The 25,767-nt window shown below is 41.1% G+C and overlaps 2 protein-coding genes across 9 annotated transcripts in view; one reads left to right on the plus strand and one right to left on the minus strand.

Moving 5' to 3' along the window:
* Positions 1-16,339, minus strand: part of ZC3H7A (zinc finger CCCH-type containing 7A) — a 28,181-nt gene extending 11,842 nt beyond the window's left edge. For 3 of the 4 annotated variants that reach the window (XR_010825184.1, XM_048052257.2, XM_066977969.1), the window contains exons 1-12: positions 16,209-16,339; positions 10,406-10,509; positions 9,253-9,292; positions 8,197-8,394; positions 7,512-7,670; positions 6,284-6,364; positions 6,136-6,177; positions 5,284-5,317; positions 4,491-4,771; positions 2,509-2,716; positions 1,448-1,512; positions 565-757 (exon numbers count right to left, since the gene is read on the minus strand). Coding sequence is in view for 3 of the 4 variants with exons in the window: in XM_048052257.2 (XP_047908214.2) it covers positions 565-757; positions 1,448-1,512; positions 2,509-2,716; positions 4,491-4,771; positions 5,284-5,317; positions 6,136-6,177; positions 6,284-6,364; positions 7,512-7,670; positions 8,197-8,394; positions 9,253-9,292; positions 10,406-10,473 (1,369 nt within the window). In the remaining variant the exon portion in view is untranslated. Of the gene's footprint in view, positions 1-564; positions 758-1,447; positions 1,513-2,508; positions 2,717-4,490; positions 4,772-5,283; positions 5,318-6,135; positions 6,178-6,283; positions 6,365-7,511; positions 7,671-8,196; positions 8,395-9,252; positions 9,293-10,405; positions 10,510-16,141; positions 16,165-16,208 lie in introns of those variants that run through there. The other variant, XM_066977970.1, reaches the window with a different exon arrangement.
* The window catches only part of PLA2G10 (phospholipase A2 group X), a 33,844-nt gene continuing 23,044 nt past the window's right edge, over positions 14,968-25,767 (plus strand). The window contains exons 1-3 of one of the 5 annotated variants that reach the window (XM_066977981.1): positions 14,968-15,508; positions 17,360-17,553; positions 19,985-20,083. The gene's annotated coding sequence lies outside the window, so the exon portion shown is untranslated. Of the gene's footprint in view, positions 15,509-16,464; positions 16,969-17,359; positions 17,554-19,984; positions 20,084-25,767 lie in introns of those variants that run through there. The other 4 variants (XM_048052264.2, XM_066977982.1, XM_048052263.2 and 1 more) reach the window with 4 other exon arrangements.

Consider the following 25,767-nt stretch of genomic DNA (forward strand, 5'->3'; position numbering starts at 1 on the left):
CAGGTTAAGATCCTTTGAGTCAATACAGTAGAGTTAATTATTACTAAGGTTTGGAAGCCTCATGATTATGATTTAGAATTAGTTTGGAAAAAAAAAAAAAAACAAACAATAAAACAGATGGGATATGAAGGTTACCAGGTACTTTGAACTGCAGTTCAATTCCCCATGGCCAATCAGAGAGGGTATTGCAAGTTTTTTTTTAGTCTTGAGCAAAGGTGTCATTCTTCACAGTACCCTGGGCATTGGGAGGAAAGTGAATACAGAATGTGAATGACCTTACACAGTAAACCTACAGGTTGGGGAAGGCATGTGATGATTTGTGGTGGTTTTAGACATCAAGAACCTATTAGGATAAGAAATAAAGACAAGAAGAAAGAAGATAATAGAGTTCTTGAAACATTCTACCAGTTCCTTGATAATAAGATCATACTACATCCGCAAAAACAAGTTGGAATTGAACAGTATTGAGAAGCCAAGGATATTTTATGTACACTAATATTTTAAATGTATGCTTTAGAATTTTTTAAAATCATCCCAATTGAGTCCCAAGGCCCCTTCCCTTACCTTTTTTGACAAAACACAACTGGCAGGCCTGTCTTAGCTCGTGTGTGCCTTCTAATGGGTTTCTTCCCGCAAGTGCTGAAGATACAGGTATATTAGCAGTTGCACTGCTAAAAACATTTGAAAACTCATTTCTAGTTTGACCTGCAATTCCCATGTAATTTTCGGACCCAAACAAACTACTAGGGCCATTTATCTGTTGGAAGAAAGTGTATTTTACTTGATCCATCTCATTTCATTTCTCTACATTTAAAATTTAGCTTATTTAAATTATTATTCAAAGCATAAGAAAGATTGCACAAAAAAAATCAAGTACAAACTTAACTACATGTCTAGGAAAGGGGACAGATTTCACAAAAGCCATACACCCAGCAAACCAAGCATATAACAAGACCCAAGCAAGGACAGGGTGAACAGCAGCAGTTGCCAGGCTGTTGCTCCATCTTGGCCCATGAGGATGCAATCCTTCATGCCACCCTTCCACACACAGTCAGTGGCCAACAGGGCCAGTATCTGCAGGAAATACACGGCATGACTACAATACAGAGACTAGATGGATTCTTAGACACAAGGCAGCCTTTGCTCTGTTCCTGTACTAGGACAGTTCTCCAGGACTCCTAACATTTGGCACCCACACCATACAGAGATTTTCTCTCTCTTTGGTCGGTCATTTTACACTTCAACTGTATTTTAAAATTGTTGTTTTCCTGTGTTCAATTATTGCTGCTTTGAGCTACTGTAAAACTGTTAACATACAGTTCTGGTACAGAAAAAAGTGCCATTTTTTTCTTAAAAGAAAATTCTACTGTGAAAATTAAGGTCTATGTTAAGCCTGTGAGGCATTAACATTTGAACTGATGTAAAAGAAAACAAGAAAAATACTTACAAACAATGGGGAATTATTGCTGTTAAGAGTTGGTGTTCCATCTCTAGAAGCTGAACTTGAGAGATCTAAAGGAATAAAAGGAAGTTTCAGATCCTCAAAACATCCTATCCCAAAAATTATGTAATATTCCTGCGAAGTATAAGCAAAGGTGTTTTTTTTTTTTTTGACAAACAGAAAAGTTTGTTGTTTTCTATGGGGTTTTGTTTAGCTGGTTGGTTGGGTTTGTTTTTATTTCCAATTATGCAAAAGCCGCATTTGTAAGCAACTCTGCTGACAAATTACTGGGCTATCACGTTCAATATAACCATCTGATTAACATTAGCAGTAGTTTTGCAGACATGATGAAGGAATATAAAGATACCTGTGCAGTACAAAAACAGTACACAGATAAGCAATACCAGACTAGCAAAAATAAGGAGATGAAAGAGGGTTTAGAGAATTTTAAATTTTGCTTTGTAAATTTGGCCTCGTTCTAAAGAGAGTATGCTCTGTAACACTGGTGATTACAGACAAAACTTATTTCTTTTCTATTCCAGTTCACTGATTATTTCTTGCTATTTCACATGATTTTACCATATAATTACAGTACCTGGAGTTTGAATCCAAATATGAAATATTGCTACATTTTCAGAGAACACAATTATACTAGACTTCTAGGATTCCTGTTTATCGTCAAATCATCAGAAATGGTTTAAGCTGTGAGAACACCTCTGTTAAAATAAATACCTAAGTAAATAAAGCCTAAAGTTAGCATGGTTCCTTCTTTATACTTTTTCACCTGAAACCACTAACTTCCACAAGAAATTAAAAAAAAAAAAGTACAGGGGGAGCTTAGAGCATACTTACACAGACCCCAAGTAAACAGCAGCTTTATTTATAAAATCTTGTGTACAACCAATACTGATCATCAGTACTCTTAAATATGAGCACAGATCAAATTTTATGGAAGTACTAAATATTACTGAATAGTGCTGAAAATTTCTTTGTTAAAAAGGGAAGCCAGTTCGCTCATTCACAACTCTAACTCATCATAAGGTTAAATATTAAGACTCATTTCTTACCTCTTTTTGGGTCACTGATTGAAAAGGTGCTTAATGGTGAACAAAAATTTTCCAGTGAAGAAGCCAAAGGCTGTGAAAAGATTTCTGAAAGAGAAGGCGAAGGAACAAATCCTGCTCTAACTGGCAATGTCCCCAGCAGTGAGGCAGCGAAAGGAACACCGGGAGCTACACTTCCTGCAGGAATAGGTCCCCTGGCACCTGCAGTTTGCTGGATAAAAAGAAATTTTAAGAAGTGTTCACACACAGGAGGAAAAAAAAAACTCTCAAGAACACAATCTGTAACTGTTTTTCTTTTAGTGAAGTTTCTACTAAGTTTTGGTAAACCTACAGCAAAACAACAATAAGAGGTACCCTTCGGTACTGTGCAGAACTACAGGACACTTACAGAAGTGTAGAAATTACATCTCAGTGCCCTAATGCAAGGAATTCTCTATGAACCAAGCACTTTAATGGTTCGGTTAGCTGAATTTAATAACAGATTTGAATTTTTTGTGAAGTAAATCAGAATTGAATTACCAAATTATGTTAGAAGCGTAAAACAATAGTGAAAAGGAAGAAGAGTCCAACCTACATGATTTCTTCTAAATAAAAAGAGAACATAATTCAAATTTCAGTACGGTAAGGAGTTAAGAGTTAGCTTTGAAACAAATCCTCAAGTTGAATCAAATGATATTGTGCTCTGTATAAGCCAATTCACCTTCTTCACCCAAGGAAAACCACGCAACATTATTAAGCACATGACCAAGTTTGGGAGTTTCTTTCCCTGCCTCCCTAGGAAGCTCCCTCCTTTTTCAGGTTGACCAAGCTGGTCTGCACAGTTTGGGCAACATCTGGTCCCCAAATTGTTAGCCTACATGCCACTCAGGCTCTACACTACGAGACTGCAGTCTGTCTTGAAGGACTGTATTTCCTCTTGGCTTTCACTATGGCAAACTTCTTATTTTTTCTTAACAATCATGATCTATACTACCGTAACACACAAAACAAACCGCATAAAACTTAAAATAAGTCCAAGCATTTCTTTATTTAAAGAGATCGCACAAGACAAGTCCACTTCTGTAATCAACCTTATTTACAGCTGCATCCATAGCTGAATGAGAAATTTAAATCACAACTAATTAAAAAATTAAACATTCCAGAGCCTCATTTAATACTGTGATCCTAAGGGCCCCAAATGACTGTCAGAGCCAGAACCCAGAGTCAGTAACCTTGCTAATAAGTTTAGCCATCTCTGCTCATCAGTCAGAGCTTTCATTCTGACTGACAGTTGAGGAACTCTGTATGCTTCTTATTTTGTTCTAACTCTAGAATGACAGTGTAACGAAAAACAACTCTTCAAATGCCTAAATTTCTCTAACACCTTTAAGAAATATAAAAGGTCAGCCTCATGACGATCTAGCTATTTCTGGTCATGCAGGACACAAGACTGGGCAAAGCTCCGATTGCACAGATTCTAGTGGATTTACTAGCAGGCCACAATGTAAGCACTACCGTCCTGCAAAGCTATCAGCATGTGCTTAATTTGACTTTCTACAGGCACAGGGTGGGCACTCCAACAATCTCCAGTTCACTGAAGACTCATTTGCAACAACTACACATCAGCCAGATTTCAAATGCCTGCCTCACTTTCCATAGTACTGGAAGTAGTATCCCTCCCACAGAGGTAGTACTGGTAGAAATATTTCTCGAAGTAGCAACCCTCCACCTCCATCCTCACTTAAGTTTTCCAACACATAAAACCAATGTGATTGTCCTCGGAGCCCTGCAGGGTCCTAGTATCTTTACAGACACATCTGCAAGCATGCACATCTGAGAGACTCAGGTTGACTGTACACAAATACAGCTTGATGTAACCAGGAAAGTTAATTCACATTTCATTACCTGCCCACTTTGAAAAACAAAACAAACACTAAGAAGGAAAAAAACACAAGATGCCACTCAAAAGAACAGTCTTTTGAAAAGAAAGCAACAAAAAGTCTTACCATTACACTTTCATCTGGATCAGGAACAGAATCAAGTAATTCGTCAAGTTCTTCCCCAATAATTATATCTCCATCTCCACAATCTAAACATGCTTCTGGCATAGAGAAGGAAACATTTCCTCCATTTGCCAACACTGCAGAAGGCAAAGAAACCTTTTCCACTTGAAGAGACATAACAGAAGATAAGGATGACAGGGGTACTGATGCCACTTTAGACAATTCAGAAACGAAGACTGATGAAGAAGCAGCAGAAGCCATTTCTTGCTTCTGGTCAGATAAATCTGAAACAGATAACACAGGAATGAGTGGAACTTTTAGTCAGAAATGTCAAAATATCTCCCATAACTTTTAGCATGCTGATGTGGGGCAGAGGGGGTAGAGAAACGTGAAGGATGTTTAAGCAAATAAATGTCTTCAGTTTCCTCTAACTTCCACTTGACATGTACCTCTATCTCAGTGTTTATACACTACTCAAACTAAAAGACAGTAAAAGTTAGAGACTTGATACTTTACTAAATCTTTGGCATATTCTCCCCTCCCTATTTTTCCAAGTTAGAGAGATCTGCAAGACAATCGCATTAATGGCAATTAGTCATATCAAGATGAGGAACGCCACTGGAGATTGGCTCAGCCACTCCAATATGTAGTTTTATAGAGAAACAGACCAGACTTTTTGTCACAGATCTTTCAAATGTAAGTTAAATTTTCTTATGAAGAAGTTTCTTAACAAATACAACTAGGTACACATGATAAATCTAGTTTCCTAGCATTAATACTGGAACACAAGACTCACCTAACTCAATATCTTCTACAGAAGAAGAAGAATTCTGCAAGTGAGAAAAAAATACCTCTCAGCACTTTGCACAAGAGCCTTTAAAACTGTTCAAACGTGTTTTACAGACTAAGAAGGTAAGCCCTCACATTTAGGCTTAGTAAAACTTGAAAATTATGAAGTTGATTGGAATTTAAAGACCAAACATTTTTCCAGATAAAGTATCCATTTGCAGACTGAAATATAACCACTGTAGCACTAAAAATCTGTAAGCAACCAAGAACAGTGAGACTGATACTTGGTAGAATGAAAGAGTCCAAATCGCATCTTAAATGAGCTGTTCCTGTATTTCCTCATTCTACTCAAAATTGTCTGTTTACAGCTAAGTTGTGTAATTCACCTGAAAAGAAGTCTGTAAGAAAGATGAAGAACTCTTCTTCATTATTGCTACTCGGATACATTAGAAATAGGAAGATAAATGCAAGTTTCAAATGCAAGGTCAAGTTTTGGCAAGTTAATTTAAAGGTTCTTCACTCTAACACCCTTCACTTAAATTGCTCTCAATAACATAAATAAACAAACCACATTAACTATGCCCTTGTCTCAAGGCATTACATATATTCACTGCATTGGATCTAATGCTCTAGCTAACATTTATTCTACAGAGATAACTTGAACGATAATCTCATGCCCTAGTTTGCAATAAGCATATAGCAAAATCAAACACAAAGACTGATGGAACCCTGAAGTCCAAACTAACAGCACCTTAAATAAAATGTTAATTGCCCAATTTTTACTTAATCACTGTGAAATTATGAAAGTCATTCCCCACAGTTTAAAGTCAGCTGTCACTTGAAACACTTGAAAACTTACCTGATTTGATATATCACTAGAACCTGAATTTGAAGAGGGTGGCTGCAATGGAAAGATACCTTCATTAGGTACAAAACTGAGATCAAGAGAGAGAAAGCAATGTACTTGTTAAAACAGTACAAATTTATAAGTTATAATGAAGTCTTACCTTTGCTCTTACATATGCTTTCCTTATTTTTAACCCTAATTTTTGAGCTAGCTCTTGAGTCAGTTTAATCACACTTTCATCCTAAAGGAAAAAAATAAAAATTCATAATGTACATCTATTAGCAACTGGTCAAAGACATCTGTTTGCATCTCAAATAATGTATATTCTGCAAGATCTCTATATGCAGGATGTCTCTTAATGCATACTTATTCTTTCACAAGCACATAGGACTGCAAGCTGCACTCAAAAATACAGAAGCTATCCTTGAGTAAAATGATTCTAATGTCTGGAAGTAAAAAAGAAAAAAAAAAAAGACCAGAAAATAGACAGAAAATAAGGTGCCTGTCTATCTGAATCAAAAATAACAAAGATTTTCCAAAACCAGAGAAGGTGAGAAGTATGTATGTTTTCTCTCACTATTTTTGATGTACAGAGAAGAAAAAAATTAACTCAATAATCTGTCCTAAGTCTATTTTGAGCACAGCATATAAGTTTCGATCAGCATTTTAGATCAAATCAGGAATGCAGTTCTGAAGTGAATCTCTTAATCATCCTCACTCACTGCATTTTAGCTTGCATTATGAATGGTCTTCGAGAGCCAAATTAGATTCATTTAGGATGAAACTAAATGGAAAGAAGTGCTGCAGGAGCATACTTGATGCACTCCAACTCTTAAAAAAAAAACACACAAAAAGCATGGAAATCAGATCCTCAGTATCACCATTCCAGTCTATAGATCCTCTCCTATTATGCCACACACTGCTTGCTAATACAGACATAGCCTAAACTCAGAGGTGCATATTAAGGGATTTAGATGGAGGACAAAGCACAGGTAAGAACTACATTACTAAATTCATGAAAAGCTAAAAAGCAACTACCACAGGAATAAATGCTACACTTTATGGGTTCTTTTTAATGTTTAGAGTATAACTAACTAGAGAATTTTAAACAACAGTTCAATGGTTCTAGTGTTTACTGCAAAAGCTTATAGCACTTCATACATATCGAGAAGTTAGTATTTCTTTTGCTGAAAGCTAATGTAACAAACTGAATTTGAGGCTTGTAGTATCTGCTGTCAGCCTTAACATGCACAATTTAAAAAAAAGAAGAGAGGAATAAATATGTATTATTGCATTTAAAACAAAACAAAACTGTACTGGTCTTGATGTTAAGTACAGGTTTTCTGTGCTAATTTCTTTAAAATATCATAAAAGTATAATTTGCCTACCTGCGGCACAGCAAGAGAACATTTTGCTACCGCATCATAAGCCTTCTTATACCTTCCCAGCTCGTTCAAAGCTTTTGCTTTCCGATAGAGAGCTCTGAAATTGTTTTCATTCAACCTTAATGCTATCTCACAGTCTTCTAGAACCTTTTCATGAAGTCCCTATGAGGGGAAAAAGGAAAAAAGGAACTAATCAGATCAGTTTTTATTGTTAGAATATAGAATATAAACTGTATTAAATTAAGGTATTGAAACACTGTAAAACATGCATATATGCTGCAGTGGGTGAATGTTTGGTGAATTTTCTTAAGCCACCAACCAACACAACCCTGCTTCTTTTTAGCTATCTTTCACATAAAATCCATTAAGAGTTATGAAGACAATTTAGCTCTTTCACATCTTATTCCACAGAGGAAGTGGCAGACTCAAATGCAATCCGCAGTATGAATGGACAAAAATACTCTTCCACCAACTTTCAAGTCCAGTATGACTCTTGGGTTAACATTATAATATTAGTAACTAAAATATCTAGGCTATTATACTTGTAAAAAGATGAGATTAAAGAGTATGCCAAAATGATTATTTGAAACACTCCAATTCTCAAACCAACACCAAGAGCTTTTCACTATTAAGCTTTCCATACCTTCATCTCTGTTCTCAAGAAATCACAGTTTAAGTAGAAGCTTACCATATTTGAAAAACATGCTATCCTGTTTACATGCAACTTCTCTAAAATATCATCAGAAACATGGATTTCTTCAGAATTCGCATAATCTGCTATGTTTATAGCTTCTGTATAGTGACTCAGTGATCCTCTCCAATCGCCTTCTCGATATACATCATTCCCTTCATTAAAAAGATTTCTAACAAGTTCTCGTATAAATAACTGTAACAAAGAAGACAAACACACACAATACTGCTGTTTGTGAATCTTTCATATTTCTAAATACATATTTAAACAGAAAATTTATATTTGTAAATTCACAGAACCAAAATCAAATAAAAACTTTTTGTCTATTTTTCTTTGCAATTTTTCCAAGACAATCTCTAATACTCAATACAACAATACACAGAAATAAAAGAGGCTGAGCTACTTACAAAAGAATTATTTTGTACATGTAACTTCTAAGACAAATCTATGTGTTCCCTTACATTCTTTTAGCAAACAGCAGCCCCAGCAACTGGCAAACCAGTAGTACACAAAGGCTGCCTTTGCAAAACAAAATATTTTTTCAGTCTAAAATGTGAACAATTACTTTCTTAAGCAATGTGTTCTCAAAGCCAGTGGAACAACCTTTTGTTTGATAAAAATGCCAGAAAGATGAATGTGAAAATGTAAGTCCAAAAATTATGCAAAATAGTAACACATATAAGAACAAAATGTCATGAAGACAAATGACTGAAGTCCTTTTATCTCAGTTTTATTGTGCCACCCTAAAGTTTACCCAGAAGAGCACATTATTTTATCCAATTAATGCCCCAAATTCATCCCTAACACTAGCAGGGCTAGTAGGGAAAGAGTTAAACTGAGCTGCTCTGTGAGCAACTTTCAGACATCCAAATATCTGAATACTTGTATCACAGGTAGTCCTATATATAAGTTGTCCTCCGGCTCCCATATTCAGACACTGTAAATTAACATTCATACTCTATTACTTAAATGATGATTGAAAACAACGATAAGTATAATAAGATAACCCCATGTCAAAAAACACTTCTGGAAATGCAAAAGTAATTTCATTACCTCATATTGTTCTTGTGTCCCTGGATAGGGCAAAGTAGATCTAGAAAAAGAAATTACAAAATTTACTTATGGTACACATTGCTGAAAAGATTACGAAAAGCAGTCTCACTTGCTGCAACAGGCTAAAACTCCAGATGTTTTCTACTGCCTGCACTGAACAAGGCAGGAGAGCTGCAGAGTAAATTTGATTAAATGGCTATGTTTTAGAATTACTGAGTCATTTTAATTTAAAGTTACATAGCCAGCCCTAACTCTGCTATTCAAAATGTATCAAGATTTTGAATGCTGGATTTAAAGTCTCAGTGTCCTTTGTTTAAAAACAATTCCCTTCCTCTTTTCCAATGTGCAAAAACAGTTCATATATGAGAACTGCAAATCTTTCTGTAAGCATTATAAAATTACAAATTACCTGTTAAAAGAACACATCAGTTTTAATTAATTCATACCAATAACACTTAAGGAATTTTAAAAGTTCTTTTGCATGACACACAACAGAGATTTTCTCCAGCACCAAACGGATATTTACTTACAAGCTTTTGGGAAGGAAAAACAGCAATGCCGTCCCTTCCCATACAGGTTATCTGGGAACCACTTTCTAAATACTTTTTCAAGTGCAGTTTTCTTTCTTTTTTTTTTCCATGTCTTATATGAGCAGTGAACTAATGTGAAATTTCACAGTCAGTTCAAGCTAGTCAGGATCTGCTAGAGGAGAACTTGGCACTGACCCAAGTGAAAATTAACTACTGCAAAGCTTTTTCATTAAGTTAAACTTTACCTCCGGAGAGCAGAAACATTGAGGCAGCAGTGAGCAAACCCAGCCCTCTCAGTAGCAACCTAGTCTTAGGTGCAAACATCCATACAGGTAAGGTGGATTTTATACATCCACGAAAAATGTCAGTGCTGATTTTTCCTCAAAGGCTGAAAGGGAACACCCTCCCACCTCCAGTCTGCTCTGCTTAGGAACAAAGCGGGGTGCTGTCTGCTCTTTAAGTCTGCTCTCCATTTCCATGTCGACGCTAGCAAATATTCTGAGGAAAAATGCAGGTTCTCTATCTTCCTCCTCTGGTACTGTTTAAAAGGACTTCCCCATCCATCTTGTACGTAAGGGCGTATAAGCATAAGGATGTATAAGAATAAAAACACAGAGCCATACTCTATAAACTGAAGTCCTTTCTTAATGTCCTGTTGTCTAGTGCTTCTCTCTTCCGACACATTGGACATGTTATCCTGAACATCCACTTTTTGGATATGCAACTCCTCAAAAAGGAAAGAAGAGAAATGGCTGTTAGCACGCAGCAGTTGGCACGTGGGCCCCAAGGACCCAATCTCACAGAAACAGCAAGTCAGTCGCACACCGGCAGCACCGCGCCTGCGGAGAACAGCAAGTATGCAGAGCCCCAAAAGCAACACGCTCTCTGCCAGCACCCGCTTCTCCTGAAAACCTCTCTCCAATTTCTATTTAGCACTGCTTTTCTGCTTATTTACTCAAGATGACACAGCCATGCTAGCGAAACCAAACCAAACTGCATGCACAGCTCGCGTGCACTGCTGCTGAACTGAGCTGATGGGGAATGTTTCCACCTTGTGCCCCTTAATAGCTTTACACTTCTTTTATTTGTTGAAGTAGAAATAAACTCAAGAGACCGGTATATTTATTAATAAAACCCAAGCTGGTCAGAAAACTACTATCATGTCTAATTCCAGAGTCTCTCATTGCCAGCCAAGCACCAAGGCGTACTCAGAAACAACACAAGCGGGCGCCAGCGGCCAACAACTGCCGGTCTGCTGAAACCTGCACTGGCAGCACAGAGCTCCGGCTTCATCTCAAAAGCCAAACTGGGTCAATTCCACATTGTCAACTTCACATTTCAATCCCAGTCAATTAGTCTGAGTCACTGATTTTTTTCCCATGTCTTTCATTCAATGCATTTACAACTATTCAAGTTAAACAGGCTAAAATGGTTGGTATAACCTCAAGATAAGGCTACTTGGAGTACGGTTTCATGGTTGCATATGGTTGTGCCTAATTGCGATGTAAAAATACAATTTATTTATTTTAAACAAAAAGATCATCAGGAGCAGGTTTTATTCTGAAAATCCTAGAATTCTGAAAAAAAACTTTTTAGCTTGAAAAAAAAGCTAATTTGCTTAACAAAAACGTGTAACGTAGGAATTTATAGTAAAAAATACCAAACTATAAATACCAAGCTACATGCAGTACGCTTCTGTTAGTCTTGAAACTAAGTTAAAACCACCAAAAAATGTATTTTGCATTGGGTTACCATTTCACATGTTGGGTTACCAATTCACATCAATGATGAAAGAATGAAAACAAAAGTAAAATAAAAAGCAAAACATCCCCCAGCTAACTCAACCAATTCCCAACTGAGACCAGCAAACTGCCGATAAGACACCCCACTTTGCCTGACTGATCTGGAATAATAACACTTACTAACATTTCTCAAGGATTTTAAACAAACATATGAGAGCTCTCAAGAGTCTGTCCTATGACAACACATACCTAAAACCACCATCAAAAAAAAAAAAAAAAAAGGATTTTCTTAAGGTCACTGAGCAAATTAACGGAAGCACTCCAAGGGCCCCATTTCACCCAGCTTCCCACTGCGACCTCTACCACCAGCAAACTAAAATTCATAAATAAAAAGTCAGTCTCTACAGATCACTAGCAGCTACAACAGTTCACGGACATGAACTGTTCAGATATTGCTTGTTTTGATATATAAATAACACTCAGTAATCTACTCCCAAGAGAGGAAATAACCATCAACGCTTTTTGTAACTGTTTTTCACGTTATTTTATGCATCCTTTTTTCTTCAGCAGGTTATTAATACATACTGCTTCTGGCATATATACAAAGGATGTTTATTATGAGAGAAACGTTTTACTGGCTAACAATAGCATATCTATTAAGAAATCTAAATATAAATGCCAAAAGGAAATTTATTGGCCATTTGAATACTTTATTTACTCACTCATGGTTTAGCACTGAGAATTCAAACAAGGCTAACAAGACTCAGACACCCTCACGCTAACCGAACAAGCAGCAGTATCAGCATATACTTATCCACAAAAATAAGGAAGCTAAATAAAGCATTTTTTCTCCCTGAATTAACAACTGATAAGGTTGTTAGTAAGGTTGTGTCACTTTGTCAACACAAGTCTCTTGTGTATATTAAGATCCGGGCAAGCATAAGATCAGCTTTGCTCTACTAATTCTAAGCAACCTCAACACTCCACCAACTTGCAAAGTGGTGAAGTCTAGCGTAGTAACAACTGTATTTATTTATCGCCTCTAGCAAAAATATTAAAGAATAACTCACATATTGATGCTGGAGGATGTGCAGATCCAATTTCTCCGTAACATTAAAATTAATGGAACTGTTACAAATTTGCATCACAGATAAAAGAATGCCAGCAAGTGACGAACATATGCAAGCAGCATAATTTATTATTCAAAGGAGTTTTCTGTTCTTTCCGCCTAACTCATTTGTATCCGTAAGACATTCAGGTAAAAATTATCCTTCTGTAGTATACTTGGGCAGTCACTTTATCCCAATATTTGATTTTGCAGCGGATTTAAAATTGTCTCACATAACACCTCCAACAGCATCTCACCCATCCGAATTATTCTTAGATCCTCTTGTGCAGCCAGAAACACATCAGCCTCAGTTATACACAAAGCAAATAATGGTGCCTTGACTTACAGTCATCCATCCACTTTCAAAGTACAGAAAAATCACCTGTTTAGTAACAACTCTTCTCCTTCATCTGAAGGGACAGAACTTAAATATGCATATGTACATGTATTTTTGAAAGTTAAAATGCTGCCCTGTTGCTTGTAACTACTATTAGAAAAACACAACCCATACAGTGGCTTTACGCTGTGTACAAGTCACTGACAGAGACAAGCTACAGGAGAGAAGTGGCGTGGGATGTTAAAAAAAAACCAAACAAACACTAATGTACTGCTAATTAAGATTATAGGCAGAACCGAGTGTAGCACTGAATGTCGTATTTCTACAACTGCTGCTAGTGACCAATCCAAGCTCCATTTACTAAACCTAGGACAAAAAAAAAACAAGCCTGCCTAAACCCAAACAAGAACAATTGTCACTGTTCCATCTTTATCGCAGGCTTCACCTCAATTGCATTCCACAGAGGCAAAGTAACAGAAAATACTGTGCCGGCAGCCAATGTCACCTTTTCGGACAGACACCAGCCCAGTTACACAAACAGGAGATATGGAGGAAAACACGTTTGTGCCAGCTCCGGCAGACAGGAAAACCAACATGTCTCTCTTGTACAAAGCCACTCACACCTCTTACTGGTTCTTTGCTTTCCTTCCAGCAGGACAATTTTCTTGTTTTCTAAACTTTGCCACTTCTGCAGCATTCAGGTAAGTTTTAAAGGACAGTCTCAACATACAGGATGTGCCTGGGCTAATTCTTCAGGCACTGAGGATTTGAACACAATCAATGCTAGATCATCTTGTACAGTAAAATTGATCTTTGAAAGCAAATTAATCAATTCATACGGAACGCAGAAAATTCAGTGTTTCTACAGAAGGAAGGCAGGCGCTGGGCATTGCAAAAGGGAAGGTCACAGTGCCTAACCACGGGGCCCAGCCTTTGCTAAATCTCAAGTCCAATAATCACCACCAGTTAAGGTCCAACACGGTGCTTTACAAAGATTCTAATTACAAGAGATTGAACAGAAGCAGCAAAGCCCATGAGCAGACGTTATGAAGAACAGAATGACTGCACTGGAGACAAACCCAGGGAACCGGCGGCCAGCCTGCCGTGCCTGGGAGTTCCCCCAGCTGGGAGCTCGGTTCCAAAGGGCAGTGAGCTGGGCAGGATCGAGCCTCCCTCCTACTGCATCCAGCTGTGCAGACAACTCATTGACAGGCGAACAGGGAACAGAGCTTTCCCTCTGTTCCTAATGCCCAAGATTATTTGGGGACCAGAACTACTACGCAGGGTGTCAGTGGCCTTCAGCTGACCAAATGATTGTTACAGTTCCTACATGTGCACGTATGTTGGTGTTGTTTTTTTTAATAGATGTGGGGTTTTTCGTTTTGTTTTGTTTTTTAAGATAATGGAAGCATATCCTCTTGCCATGCATGACTGAGTTCACTATTAATGCAATTACTGGGTTACAAGAATCTTAAATTAGATGTTTCCACAGTACAAAGCACACTGAAAATTTAATCGTGATTGCTGCTGATCTATCTGTACTGGACTCAGCAGTTCAGCTGAATTATAAACCTTGACAGGGTGCAGGTCTAATGAAAATCACACTGAGCCGAGGCCCCCTTTTGTATTATAGCATCCACTTTCTCTCCCTTTATATGTCACAGGCAGGAGAGAAGTTTAAAAAGGCAACAGACTCGAAAAATTAACTCGGCCAAAAATGAATCCATCATCTACACCTTCATATGTTAAAGCTTTATTCAGCAATCAGAAGTTGTCAAGCCACAAGTCTGGTTGTAAAACTAAAACGTGAACAGCTCACCACTGTTCGCATATAGGAAAACCGTACTCCTAAAGAACAAAGTTGTATTCTGGGCCCAAGGGTAAAAGGAATCCTGCAAAGGGGACAGGGAAGACTGAAGCAGAAAAGGGCGTGCAAGTAATTGACTGAAAGGCAGCCAGTACAGATCCCTTCCTCCCATGAGGAGTTGAAGCCTGTTTCTGCCACAACCCCTGGCACCTCTGAGCAGGGCAATGAGCACAGCGTGTTTGGGTGCTGGGATCCAAACAGAGCTGCAAATGCACAACTCCACAGCCGGGGGCACATACCGTACCCTACCTGCTTCCCAGCGAGACAGAGGCAAAACCACCTCGGCAGGGGCCAGGCTGGACATCGGGCACCTGCCCCAGGGGGATGAACCCGGCCCAACACAGGCTGCTCGAAGCCACCCCGTCGCTCATCCCGCCGCCCGGCTGTTTAACCGGCTCACTGCAGATCACCACAAAGCGCAGCCCCTTCCCGAGAGCCTGAACCGCTCAGCGCGCTCGGGTTGGCACCCCGGTGAGGAAGGGGAAGCCGCGAGCTTGACACAAAGCGCTTTCAGAAGGATCTTCCTGGGGCAGCGCAGGCACAGAAGAGCTCGGCGCCTCGGCCACGCACCGCCGGGCGCTGCCCCGGGCAGCTCAGGGTAACGGGCAGAGGAAGGAGGGGGAGCAGCGCAGAACAGGCAGCTTTTGTTACTTCTGGGCCCCCGCTCCGCAGGTACCAGCGCCACGCGGCCAGCTCCCCCGGTGGAGGCACCCCTGACACGCGGCTCAGCCTCGGGCTCGCTTTCTTCCCGCAGGAGCAGCCCCAGCCCCACGGCACCGCCCCCGTAACGCGAACGGAGCGGAGCGCGCCGCAGGCTGCCCCCGGGCTCGCCCCACGTTACTCCCGCGGGTACCTCCCCGCAGCCCCACACCCGGTACCCCCGCGGCACCGCCCGCCCGCCGTGCCCGCCGCGCCTTCCCGAGCCGCCGGAGCCCCGCGGGCGAACAAAGGAGCGGCGTAACGCCGCCTCACTCCCCCGGCGGCCGGACAGCGGGCCGGGGCCGCGCGTTACGCTCCGCGCACGAATCGCGCCGAGCACCGGACCCAGCCCGGGACCGGGGCAGCCGCAGCCCCTCCACAGGCCGGGACGCGCGGGCACCGGGCCCAGCCCCACCGAGCGGCCGAGCCCCACGGGGCTGCCCCTGCCCCTGCCCCTGCCCCTGCCCCTACCCCTACCCCTACCCCTACCCCTACCCCTACCCCCCCCCCGCCGCCTGCCCGCGCCCCGCTACCCCCGCGGGCCTAGCGCCCCCCGCTCCCCACACGGGCGCACCAGCCCGAGCGTCCCCCCGCCGCCTTTGTTACCCGCGGACAAGGAGCCGCGCAGCCGGGCCCAGCCCGTGCCGTCCCCCCCCCCCCCACCCTACCCTACCTGTGGCTGCCCGCGGCCCCCACGGCGGCGACAACGGTGGCTCCACCTCCCCCGGCCCGGCCCGGCCCCGCCGCCCGCGCAAGCGCCCCCTGCCGCCCGGAGGCCGCCGATTGGCCGCAGCGCCCAGCGCCGCCCGCTCCCCCATTGGCTCGCCGCCCTTGTTTGGGAAACCCACCCTCCTGATTGGTGGCGGCGCGGGGGGGGGGCTTTGGCGCTGATTGGCTGGGTGCTGGGAAGCCCCGCCTCTTTTTTTCCGCCGCGCGCAGCTCGCCCCGCCGCGCTGCCGCCAGGGCCTGCCGGGGGGGGGCGGTGCCTTTAAGGCCTTCGGTCGGCTATCGCGGAAGTAGCGTGACGTACAGCGTGACGTAGCAGCCTACCGGCGGTGCCTCACGGGAGTGCTGGCCGACGGCGACGTCACCCCCCCGCTGCGGCCCGGGGGGCGCTGGGCGCTTCCTCTGCGCATGCTCGGGTGGGGGCGCCTGAGGGAGCTGAGCTCTGGGGGATCCTTGAGGGGACGGCGGCCTGAGGGAGCGGCCCGTGTTTATGGAAACTTTTTTTATTTCTTTTTTGCCGAATAATAAAATCCGAGTGAACCGAGCCGTTGCGTTGTCGTTCCTCGCGAGTGCTCACCGCTTCCACCTTGGGACCTGACGGGGGGCCGGGGCTCCGCGTGCGTGTCCCAGTACCGGGAGGCTGTGGGGCCCCTCGCCGGGGCGTCCCCGCTGACGCCGGGTGCCGAAGGGCGCACCGGTGCCGGCAGGTATCCGTGCGGTAGAGCCCTGCAGAGCAAAACGTCCCGGGCCTTCCCCTAGTGCACGGGGCGGTGGTGCCTCAGGCGCAGTCAGGCCCCTGGCAGATGCCCTCGGCTCGGCAGCGTCAATCAGCTCTGCTCTAATTACTGCCGGGAGGCTGAGCATAAATTGCTGAGCGTTGCTTTGAGGCCTTTCTAAGCCGCGGTAGCTGAATCGCCTCCGGATAACCTGGCTGATGTGAGCTTGTGATTCAAGGTTAACCTGATGCAAGGTTGCGATTCCTGAAACTAAGCATGAGAATTTAATTGCAGCAGTTAGCCATGAAAGAGTTAAGTATATAAGATGAAATTTAAAAGCCCTCTAAAACTGAACACAAAATCGGGTTGTTGTTCACTGCAGAAGCTAAAGGATGGTGAGAGGCGGGAAAAAAGCATGCCCAGGACAACAGTTGTTGTACTCACGGATCATAAACTACGAGCTGGACCATGAAGATGGTAAGACGGCTTAGACAATCCCACGTTATAACTGTGTGAACACTGAGCAGCTTCAAGCAATACAATCGCTCTCATCCAGAACAACAAACCAAAGCTCAGGTAAAATCTTTCAGCTGATAGAAGCACGTTAAAAATATTGGTCCTAGCCGTTAATCCTTTCAATGTATGGGTATTGCATAAATCATGATGTACACACCACTCACCACTAAAAGATGCCTTGCTGTGAATTCCACCTATGGGCTGACCAATTTGGGAGAGTTTCAGGTGTAGGATGGACTGCAGAAGTGAGGCTGAAAATTGCGTGTGATGACATTAAAGTACAGAAAACGCTGTAAGAGCACCCTATGTATCAAACACTTAGGAAGCAAAGCAGATTTTGTGCTAGAATTATGATGTTGTTGAACTACTTTATTTATTTATTTATTTATTTATTACAAACAAATTGTACCCTATAAAGCAGCTCCAGCAGCATAGCAGTGGCACTCTGGGAGAGCGGGAGCTTTGGAGTCGTGGTTTCGTGTTATGTACCAGGTGTGCAAAATAACAGGAGTATATGGCAAGGCATTGACCCAAAACCAAGTTTTTGAGGAAATAATATATTTTGCTTTTATATAAACTGAAAGTATATAACATAATTATTTTCATTTGTTTAAATTGATTTTATGGTATAGTAACTCAGAGGAATAGAATAGTAGTTATACTTCAACCATCTTGAACTGACTTATTGTCACGAGTTAACAGGTGATAATTACTCCTGTTACATAACCTGATTATCTTTCACTTTAAAATACTCTTTGTGGAAGCCTACAAAAACTTACCAGACTTTTTTTTTTTGACAATTTCAACTGCTTACGTAGTTATACTGAGATGAAAAAGGAACCTCATTATTGTTGCTTATGAGAGAATTATTCCATGAGAGAGAGAGATTAAAATACCCTTTAAAAGGAATTTGGAAACACTGCATTTCTGTATGAAGAAGGAAAGACCCTTGTACCTTGCTGGAACATCACTCAAGTCAGCTAGAAAATCTTGTAGATGCCATCTTGGAGAATTAATCTTTTGTCATCTTAAAACCTGTTAGAAGAGATGTTTTGTCACTGTAGGTACTGATGATTTTGAACAAACAATCTAGGTTAATTATTTGACAAAGAGGAAAAACTCAATGTAACTGGAAGTTATAGAGCTTTTTTGCACTTTGGAGAAAATTGGTATTCTTTGATTGTTCCTAACCACTGTAGTAGAATTGTTACTCAGAAGTGCATATTTTAGTTGCTTTTATAAGACTGACCAAGAACAGCCTGAAAAACGTATAATTGTAGATTCTTTAGGAGTACTTAGTAAACCAGAACATACATACTCTCCTTTTCACTACTTTAATACAAGTAGATATGTTCCTTGTCACTAATCTAAGTTATAACTTGTAATGTTGTAATAACCTAACATCTATGATTGAGTAGTTCCCTTTCTGGTTTAAGTAAAGTGATATTTTGAGCTAATAAAGAGTTGGGACTTAGTAGAAATTAAGTCATTTACGCAGCTGACTTCCAGAAGTATGGTCAGATTTTTTTTGTATTTTTTTCCCCAAGAAGCTTATAAAACAAACCAGGCAAAGGGACTTCCCTTGAAATCCACAAATTATTTTAGGAGAGGAAACAAAAGAAGAACAGTCCTATTTTTATAATTCAAATGTTAAAAAGTAAATTGCTCTGGAGCCCATCTTTGTATTCACTAATTGGTAGAGTTACATAGCTGTGAATGGCAGCATCAGATGATTGGAAGACAAGTAACTTGTTTTTTCAGTGCATTCTGCAGCATCTTAAGTCCTTATCATTGAACACTTTCTGACATTAGGATTTCAGTTCACAGAAATTTCTAATGTAAATAAGTTATTTGTGTGTAGAGATAATTCTAGGAAATGTATTCCCTTAAACTGTTTTGGTTTCGTTGTTTTGAAAGGGGCCTTGATTTTCTTTTCCAGACCCAGAATTCCATCATACATATGCATGGTGACATTGTGCTCTTTCCATAAGCAGTGGTTTGCAAATATATGGCTATTCCATCTCCACATGTATTTTGGGAAGAAAAAGAAATTTCTCTTCCTGAATAATTAAAACAGGAATTTTCAAAAAACTTTTTTAACATCTGTACAAACAGCCAGTTTGGGTCAGACATAAATATATGTTTTAGCAACTATGAAAGGAGATATTCACCAAAAAAAATGTATACGTAAATTCTATAAATCTCAAAGGTAGAGCTCGACATAAAACAACAGGATGAAATACAGGATTCCTTCTGTGAAGGCATGCTCAGAAGTGTTGGCCTGAATTACTCAGATTGTAACAGTTAAGCCATATTAAATCTTTATGAGAAGACAAACCTTAAAAATAATGTCCTTTATTTTAAATAATCAGGTTAATGTAATCCGTCCTATAAGTCAATTTTTAGTTGGTATTTTTTTATACCTGTTTTTTTTTTGGGGGTGTCAGCAGACTGTTTGTTCTATTTCTGCATATCTTGATGTTTTCCTTAGGATACACAGAAATGAGTGAACATTGCTTTGAGCAAAATAGGAAGACCTAGTGCACATTCTTGTAGCTGGCCAGCATATGAAGGAGGACTCCCACCTAAGGTATTGCAAATATTAGGTTTTGATTCTGTTTTGTTTTGTTTTTTTTTTGTTGGTATTAATGGATTCTTTATATCCCCATGGAAAAATACTGAGTATGGCATGCAAGTCATACTCTGTGGCATTTTATCTGTTCTGTCACGTGCATACCACGCTGTTGAATAACCTAACTGACTGCATTACTGATGCAGCAAGATCTTTTCCTTTACAAATGCTGAAGATATTGTATATTGTCACTTCCCACAGTTACTGGTCAGAATATGGGCTTGACCCCTGAAAATAAGATGAATTTTTTTCTTAAATTGCATCTGGACTCTTTTTTGCAAGTCACATGAAAACAGAATATTCTGTACTAGACAATACTTAACTAATCTCTGTAGAAATAAAAAGGTTTTGGTGTTTGTTTTTTTTTTAACTTGTTTATTCTTTCTTAAAACATTTATATATCCTTATTCAGTTACTCTTAGACTTGAACTAAACAGCATAACAAGATCTTCCTACACAAATGCTATGTTGCAAAGTTGTGCTTATGACTCGCTATGTAACCACGAATAATCACTTACTGTATGCAAAAAGTAAAGGAATTGGTAATACCCTAGCAGAGAAGTGATTTCTGCTATCACTGGGCAGCTCTGGGTGGCGGAGGGGCAACTGAGTATTTGGAGAACAGTTACAAGGCTAGTTAAACTGTAACTTTTGTGATAACTTTTGTGATAACTTTTTTTTCTACTGCCGTTAAAGATAACAAAAAACGTTTTTACAAATACATCAACGCAAAAAGGAGGACTAGGGAGAATCTCCATCCTTTACTGGATGCGGGGGGAAACTTAGTTACAAAAGATGAGGAAAAGGCTGAGGTGCTCAATGCTTTCTTTGCCTCAGTCTTTAGCGGCAAGACCGGTTGTTCTCTGGATACCTGGTACCCTGAGCTGGTGGAAGGGGATGGGGAGCAGGATGTGGCCCTCGCTATCCATGAGGAAATGGTTGGCGACCTGCTACGACACTTGGATGTACGCAAGTCGATGGGGCCGGATGGGATCCACCCGAGGGTACTGAGCGAACTGGCGGAGGAGCTGGCCAAGCCGCTTTCCATTATTTATCGGCAGTCCTGGCTATCAGGGGAGGTTCCAGTCGACTGGTGGCTAGCAAATGTGATGCCCATCTACAGGAAGGGCCGGAGGGTAGACCCGGGGAACTATAGGCCTGTTAGTTTGACCTCAGTGCCAGGGAAGCTCATGGAGCAGATTAGCTTCAGTGTCATCACGCGGCACTTGCAGTGCAACCAGGCGATCAGGCCCAGTCAGCATGGGTTTATGAAAGGTAGGTCCTGCTTGACGAACCTGATCTCCTTCTATGACCAAGTGACGCGCTTGGTGGATGAGGGGAAGGCTGTGGATGTGGTCTACCTTGACTTCAGTAAGGCTTTTGACACCGTTTCCCACAACATTCTCCTCGAGAAACTGGCTGCTCGTGGCTTGGACTGGCGTACGCTTTGTTGGGTTTAAAACTGGCTGGATGGCCGGGCCCAAAGAGTTGTGGTGAATGGAGCCAAATCCAGTTGGAGGCCGGTTACTAGTGGAGTCCCCCAGGGCTCAGTGCTGGGGCCAGTCCTCTTTAATATCTTTATCGATGACCTGGATGAGGGGATCGAGTGCACCCTCAGTAAGTTTGCAGATGACACCAAGTTAGGTGCGTGTGTCGATCTGCTCGAGGGAAGGAAGGCTCTGCAGGAGGATCTGGATAGGCTGGACCGATGGGCTGAGGTCAACTGCATGAAGTTCAACAAGGCCAAGTGCCGGGTCCTGCATCTGGGGCGTAACAACCCCAAGCAGAGCTACAGGCTGGGAGATGAGTGGCTGGAAAGCTGCCTGGCAGAGAAGGACCTGGGAGTACTGGTTGATAGTCGGCTGAATATGAGCCAGTAGTGTGCTCAGGTGGCCAAGAAGGCCAACAGCATCCTGGTTTGCATAAGAAGCAGTGTGGCCAGCAGGTCTAAGGAGGTGATTGTCCCCCTGTACTCGGCTCTGGTGAGGCCGCACCTTGAGTACTGTGTTCAGTTTTGGGCCCCTCACTACAAGAAGGACATGGAGGTGCTCGAGAGAGTCCAGAGAAGGGCGACGAAGCTGGTGAGGGGTCTGGAGAACAAGTCTTACGAGGAGCAGCTGAGGGAGCTGGGGTTGTTTAGCCTGGAGAAGAGGAGGCTCAGGGGAGACCTCATCGCTCTCTATAGGTACCTTAAAGGAGGCTGTAGCGAGGTGGGGGTTGGTCTATTCTCCCACGTGTCTGGTGACAGGACTAGGGGGAATGGGCTAAAGTTGCGCCAGGGGAGGTTTAGGTTGGATATTAGGAAGAACTTCTTTACTGAAAGGGTTGTTAGGCATTGGAATGGGCTGCCCAGGGAGGTGGTTGAGTCACCATCCCTGGAGGTCTTTAAAAGACGTTTAGATGTAGCCCTTAGTGATACGGTTTAGTGGAGGACTTGTTAATGTTAGGGCAGAGGTTGGACTAGATGATCTTGGAGGTCCCTTCCAACCTAGACGATTCTGTGATTCTGTGATATGAGCCTGATGTTAGTTGTGAACATTATTAATTTCCTTAGAAAAAAAACTTAGCATTTTTTTAAATTAATTTAAAATTCCTTGCTGGTAGAACATTGAGAATGTTTAAGCCAGCAAAACATCTACAGTTTTTTGTCTAGGAATTAAAGTAGAAATCGTTGTCATATTTTACATTAAACTGAAGTATTAACATGCAGTGGAGAGTATCCCGTGTTAGTTTCAGTGTCTCAGTGTTAATGTGCAGCAAAATTAAAAGCAAATAAACAGTCGCTCTGTAGCAGTATGCAGCTTTTACTGAGCCTAAGGGGAAAGGTTTGCCTGCTCCAGCAGCATTGTGAGGACCAATTGACCAGCAGAGGGCACAAGTCCCACTCCAAGGTTCCTGGGGTGCTGGTATCTGCAAACCGATGTCAGCTGCCATAAGGAGAGCTAGAACGAGAGGAATTCCTGCAGGTTGAAAGGTTCAGAATTTAAAATGACTTCTTGAATTAAGAAAACCCAACAACTTCAGTATTATAGCATGAAGAAGACCCCTGTCTTGCACAAGGCCAGCTGACATTAATGCCAGCTACCACTGTGAGCATTAGCTGGAGGCCTCCAACCAGCCCATGAGAATAATCTTGAGTGAAACATGCTGCAGCATGACAAAGGTGTGGATGGTGGATCTAATAAGGATAAGAATAGAAAAGGTAACCCTTTGCTAGGATGGGTGACCAGCTAGAGGTCTTCTGTTAGCCAGGAAAGAAAAAGAGTGCCAGTCCCTGCTTTTAAACTTTTCTGAAGAATAGTAAAGGTGATAATGGGCAGGTGTTCTCCATAAATGAGAGGGAGATGGATTTAAGCTTTCTTTTTCCCCAGTTAGCTCCGTAATGTACCTGAGGCTTACTCAGGCCTCTCTCTCCTTTCATGTTTGAAAACAATCAGAGCGTATCACCTCAGGCTGGCAGGGGAAGGAACAAGAAAAAGAAGTGCTTGTCAGGCTATGCTACTACAGCTTAGACCATCTCCTGATGTTGTCACACATTTCAACAGGAAGAGTGACAAAACTGGAACCACATCAAGCCATACCTGAAAGTCGCTTGAGATGAATGAGCAACTACTCAAAAGCATGCTGTCCTGAAAACGCATTGGTTGATTTTTTTTTATTTTTTACATCATTATATCATTATTGTCAAGGTTCTTAGCTAAGATATCCTTCCTAAATGTTAGTTGTCCAGAGTATGTAAAAAAAAAAAAAAAAAGTAAAACTTGTTGCTGGACTAGAAAATTCAAATGCCACAGGGTTTTGAAAACGTGATTTAAAAATAAAAGGGAATATGCAGGGCATTTTGTATTAATTCATACCAGAAATGCTAAAGAGGAAATAAATTTGAGACTCTGAAACAAACAGAGGTTCTGCTCTGTAAGGTCTCAGTAGATTAACTTCAGTTTTCCTGCTTACTGAGCCTTAATGCTGCGTGCGCTCAAGACTTGTAAATCTTTTAAGGTGCTTTACCATTTTCGTAAGGGACTTGCAAACTCGCAAACTCTCTTTTGATCACAAAAAATGTATCTGTCTGGACATAAAGGCTATATTTCAATAGGAATAATATATATATTGCTTCAATTCTTGATTTAATAATAACTGATCTATTCTAGCTGGTTACAGAATTTTGACCAGAGTTGGGAAAAGTCAGGAGTTTGGACAGTTCTGTGGACAGTTCTCACAGCACCTCTCCATGTCCAGGGAGCTAAGGACAATTTCTGAGGGTGCCTTACATATCTTGAAAAAGGGTATCTATCTATCTATCTATCTATATACACATATAAAGATACTTTAAGGATACAAGAAAAGCACATCATGAAGTTATTAATCTGTCAACTCTCTTCTTTCCAAGCAGCTTCAAGTTTTCATTGTTTACATGTTTCATTACATTTTCCCTTAAAAAAAAAAAAATCAGAACTTTTCCTACCATTTTTCTTATTATTTTTTGTGGTTAAGAAGGTTTAAATGCAGCAATATATGCCCATTTAATTTATTGGATTATTTCATTATATTCCATTTTTTCTATACTGTTATCTTACTCATTTCTACATTACAAACAGGCATTGGAGATTAAACTGAGGAAGATACACACAATTTCTGGCCTTTTTGGTAATGTGATATTTACATCACTGTTGTAACTGGCTAACTCATTATCATGAGCTTCAGCTGTTTACATCAGATCTTAATTTTATCATTTTCTTTAACTATGGCTGTGCTGATTAATGATGTAAGGCATGTCAGATTACTTCCTTTGGGAGAAAGAGAATGTCATTACATCCGCTGTTAGCGTGAATCTATCTCAAGAAGTGTTTTGTTTGAGGGGTAATACACATTCTAGCTGTACTTTGGAGCTACATGTTTTTATTAGATTTAGTATCTTGATTTCCACGTCCATGGTCCTGTCCTTATTTGCTTGGCTTTATACTTGGAAGTTAAGAAGAACATACGTTTAATCCTAGAGAATTCTAACGTAACTGAAAAGATGGATTATGGCTAAAGTGAATTGATCTCTTTTTCTATCACAGCTTATATATGCAGTTTAAATCTGCCCATAAAGAAGATGGAGGAGGTGAAAACAGTGGTTTATAATCTAACTCAGAGAAGAGTTAGGAACTCTAGAGTCAGGAAAGAACACAGCCAGAACTGAAGAATACCTCCACCCAGAGAGGGGTCCCTACCAGAATAACAGATGACTACACAGTGAGCCAAAGCACACCAAATAGTGGCAATCAATGGCTCACTTCTGAGCCAAACTAAAATACTAGCATGGGCACATACTTTACCAATTTGATCATTCCTGCTAAGAGTAATCCCCCTGAGTTTTGTAGGGCACCTTTGCATAAACAAGCGGGGATTAGGATAGATTTTCTCTTTTTGCAGTAAGGTATCCTAATCACGAGCTCAGCTGTTGCTGGCATATCTTTCTGTCTCTGAATAAGAAAATCTAATTCTTCTCACAATTTTAACAGAAAGGGTAAAGGCAACAGTTGCTTAAAACCTCTTTAGGGCTGGCAATCAGATTATCCTTTTCATAGGTGAGTTAAGTAGGTTAAGTATCTTCAAAGACTCTAAACTGTCTCTCTCATATCCTGAAAGCTATTAAC

The sequence above is a fragment of the Anser cygnoides genome, chromosome 15, assembly GCF_040182565.1.
Source record: "Anser cygnoides isolate HZ-2024a breed goose chromosome 15, Taihu_goose_T2T_genome, whole genome shotgun sequence".
Classification (NCBI taxonomy): domain Eukaryota; kingdom Metazoa; phylum Chordata; class Aves; order Anseriformes; family Anatidae; genus Anser; species Anser cygnoides.